Source organism: Perca fluviatilis, chromosome 5 (genome assembly GCF_010015445.1).
Source record: "Perca fluviatilis chromosome 5, GENO_Pfluv_1.0, whole genome shotgun sequence".
Classification (NCBI taxonomy): domain Eukaryota; kingdom Metazoa; phylum Chordata; class Actinopteri; order Perciformes; family Percidae; genus Perca; species Perca fluviatilis.
This window is the reverse complement of record NC_053116.1, coordinates 26,793,234-26,795,636: the sequence shown is the minus strand read 5'-3', so window position 1 is coordinate 26,795,636 and position 2,403 is coordinate 26,793,234. Positions and strand designations below refer to the sequence as shown.

The 2,403-nt window shown below is 40.9% G+C and overlaps 1 protein-coding gene across 1 annotated transcript; it reads left to right on the top strand.

Moving 5' to 3' along the window:
- Positions 1-546: 546 nt before the first annotated feature.
- Positions 547-2,403, top strand: selenok (selenoprotein K). The gene is given in 5 exon segments (XM_039801738.1): positions 547-650; positions 653-721; positions 1,242-1,332; positions 1,698-1,772; positions 2,313-2,403. Coding segments are annotated over 5 exon segments (420 nt in total). The 5' UTR covers positions 547-556.

The following is a 2,403-nucleotide window of genomic DNA, read 5'->3' as shown; positions in this document are numbered from 1 at the left end:
ACTACATAATTTTATTTTAATGGAATTTTGTATATTATAAATTATAATAGAAATGTGAGTGAAATATGTTTTTATTATAGAAAAATCGCTGACGTACATACGACAATGCAACAGAATTATTACATTCCACTATTGAACAGTGGGGACAAAATAGCTGTCAACAACTTAGAAAAGGTTGAGCTTCTAGCTCAAACATTTAGGAAAATTCATAGTTAAGATAATAATAGATAATCTTTCAGCGGAGGCCATCAGAAAGTGCAGAAACAAAACCCTAATGAAGAACCCCAGCAGAGCGGAGAAAGCAGAAGTGTCAGGAGATCCATTAGACTGGCCTTTCAGTACCTTGGAGCTGAGAAGAGCAATTATTAGTGCTTGTCAAACCACTTTTGGGAAAGATCGTGTATGCTATAAATGTTGGAACACACGACAGAGAAGTCACTAGCCGTAGTGTTAAAACCGTGAGTGCCTGAACAAGCAATAATACTACCAGGGAAAGACCCTTATTTTGTTTCTGAATTTATCTCTCGTTCCCATACATGTCCAGTTGGTGGCGGTAATGTTGTTTTGCCAACCGCCAATAAACCACGAAGAAGAAGAAGAAGAAGAAGAAGAAGAACGACACAACGGACACAACCGACACGGAAGTGCGCAAGTTGTAAACACAGCTGTGAATCTTTGGCTGTTGACGTTACTTTCACAAAGATGGTGTACGTGTCCAACGGTGAGTGGTTTGTCCTGTGTTCTCAACCGTTTTCTCATCTTCAGAGGGAATATATAGTTTTGTCTGCCAAACATTTTCCGTTAAAACACACCACTTGCTATTAATAATATGATGTGTAGTTGTAGCAGAGCGTAGGCTACATTTAGCTAGCTAGCTAACTAACAGCTAGCTTGATAGCAAGCTTAACCCCCGCGTAGCAGAAATAAAAGCTGAATTAAACCAGTGAGTCTTCTACAAGGGGGTTTCTGTTAGTGTTTCCTCTATTGCTCAGCACATCACATCATACCGGTGTTAAAAGCCGTTAGTTTATTGAGTGTGCTATGTTGATCAACAGGCGAAGTAACAAACCTGGGACCTGCTGTGTTGTGTCTCGCTCTGGTTAGCTGTTAGTCAGTTTACTCTGAGGAGGAATGTGTACAGACACACATGGTTTTCAGTGTGAATAACCTCACAGTCTATTCTGTCAGTCTTCCATCACTTGATCCCTGCTGTCTCATCCACCTCTCCCGGTCTCTTTCAGGTCAGGTCCTGGACAGCAGGTCCCAGTCACCATGGCGACTGTCCTTACTAGTCGATCTCTTCTGGGGGGCAGTGGAATTCATCGGCCTGTTGTAAGTGCTATATTATTACCGTGTTGCTAGTAAAACACATACAAAGTGGTGAAATAGTGAGATAATTACAATACTAGAGTCTTATGGGCTGGTGTTTCTGTGTGGCTGTACTACACAGCAGTGCTTTGAGCTAAACGTTAATGTCAGCAACCTCACAATGACATTGCTAACATGTTGATGTTTAGCAGGTGTAATGTTCACCATCTTAATTTAGGGCATTCGCATGCTAACATTTGCTAATAGGGTTGATACTGAGGCGGTTCTTAATGTCATGTGTTTTTCAGGTATTTTGTCATAAACCAAAGAATTAAAGACAATGTTTTTGTATCACCACATGACTCTGATCTTTCTTTGTCCTCTACCAGTTTTAAATCAATTATTCACCCCGACTTGACAAAGGATGGAAACTATGGTTCGTCACGCTTTACTGATGGCAGAGGGTAGGTCCCTGGGGAGCACTGTACTGTCAAACACACACACACACACACACACTGGGGGACACGCCCTACATGTCCCTCTACCCTAAACATTGAAGGTACCCTGATCTGATGATGGTAGTGTAGTCTGTGTGGTAGCCTGTACTTGTCATTTGCAGGAACTAGTTCAGAATTTTATTTGGTACACATTGGTTTATAATGTGTAACCATCTTTTTTCTGTCCTTTTGGGTCCATGTATGAAATCCACTGGTTACTAAAATCTTATTAAAAATGGTTCCTAATCCAAGGATCTTAGAGCTGCAGAGTTTAAATCTAGTTTTATGTTATTGCCCACTACATAAGTTGTAAATGAATTGCAGCATAGTGAGTTAAGTGTATTTCAGGAGTGTTTTTCATTTATGTTGCCAATCTGTTGTACTCCAGTTAAATATCTGATATAGTAGAAAATGATGAAAACAATAATAGAGACTTATTATGACCTTTTTGAGGCTTCTAGCCTAATTTTATAACATAGTTCCCTCTTCTGTTGCTTGCCTTTTCAGTCCTCCAGGTCCCCCTGGTGGCAGACGACGGATGGGAAGAGTAAACCACGGTGCAGGTCCCAGCGCTCCACCGATGGGTGGAGGAGGATGA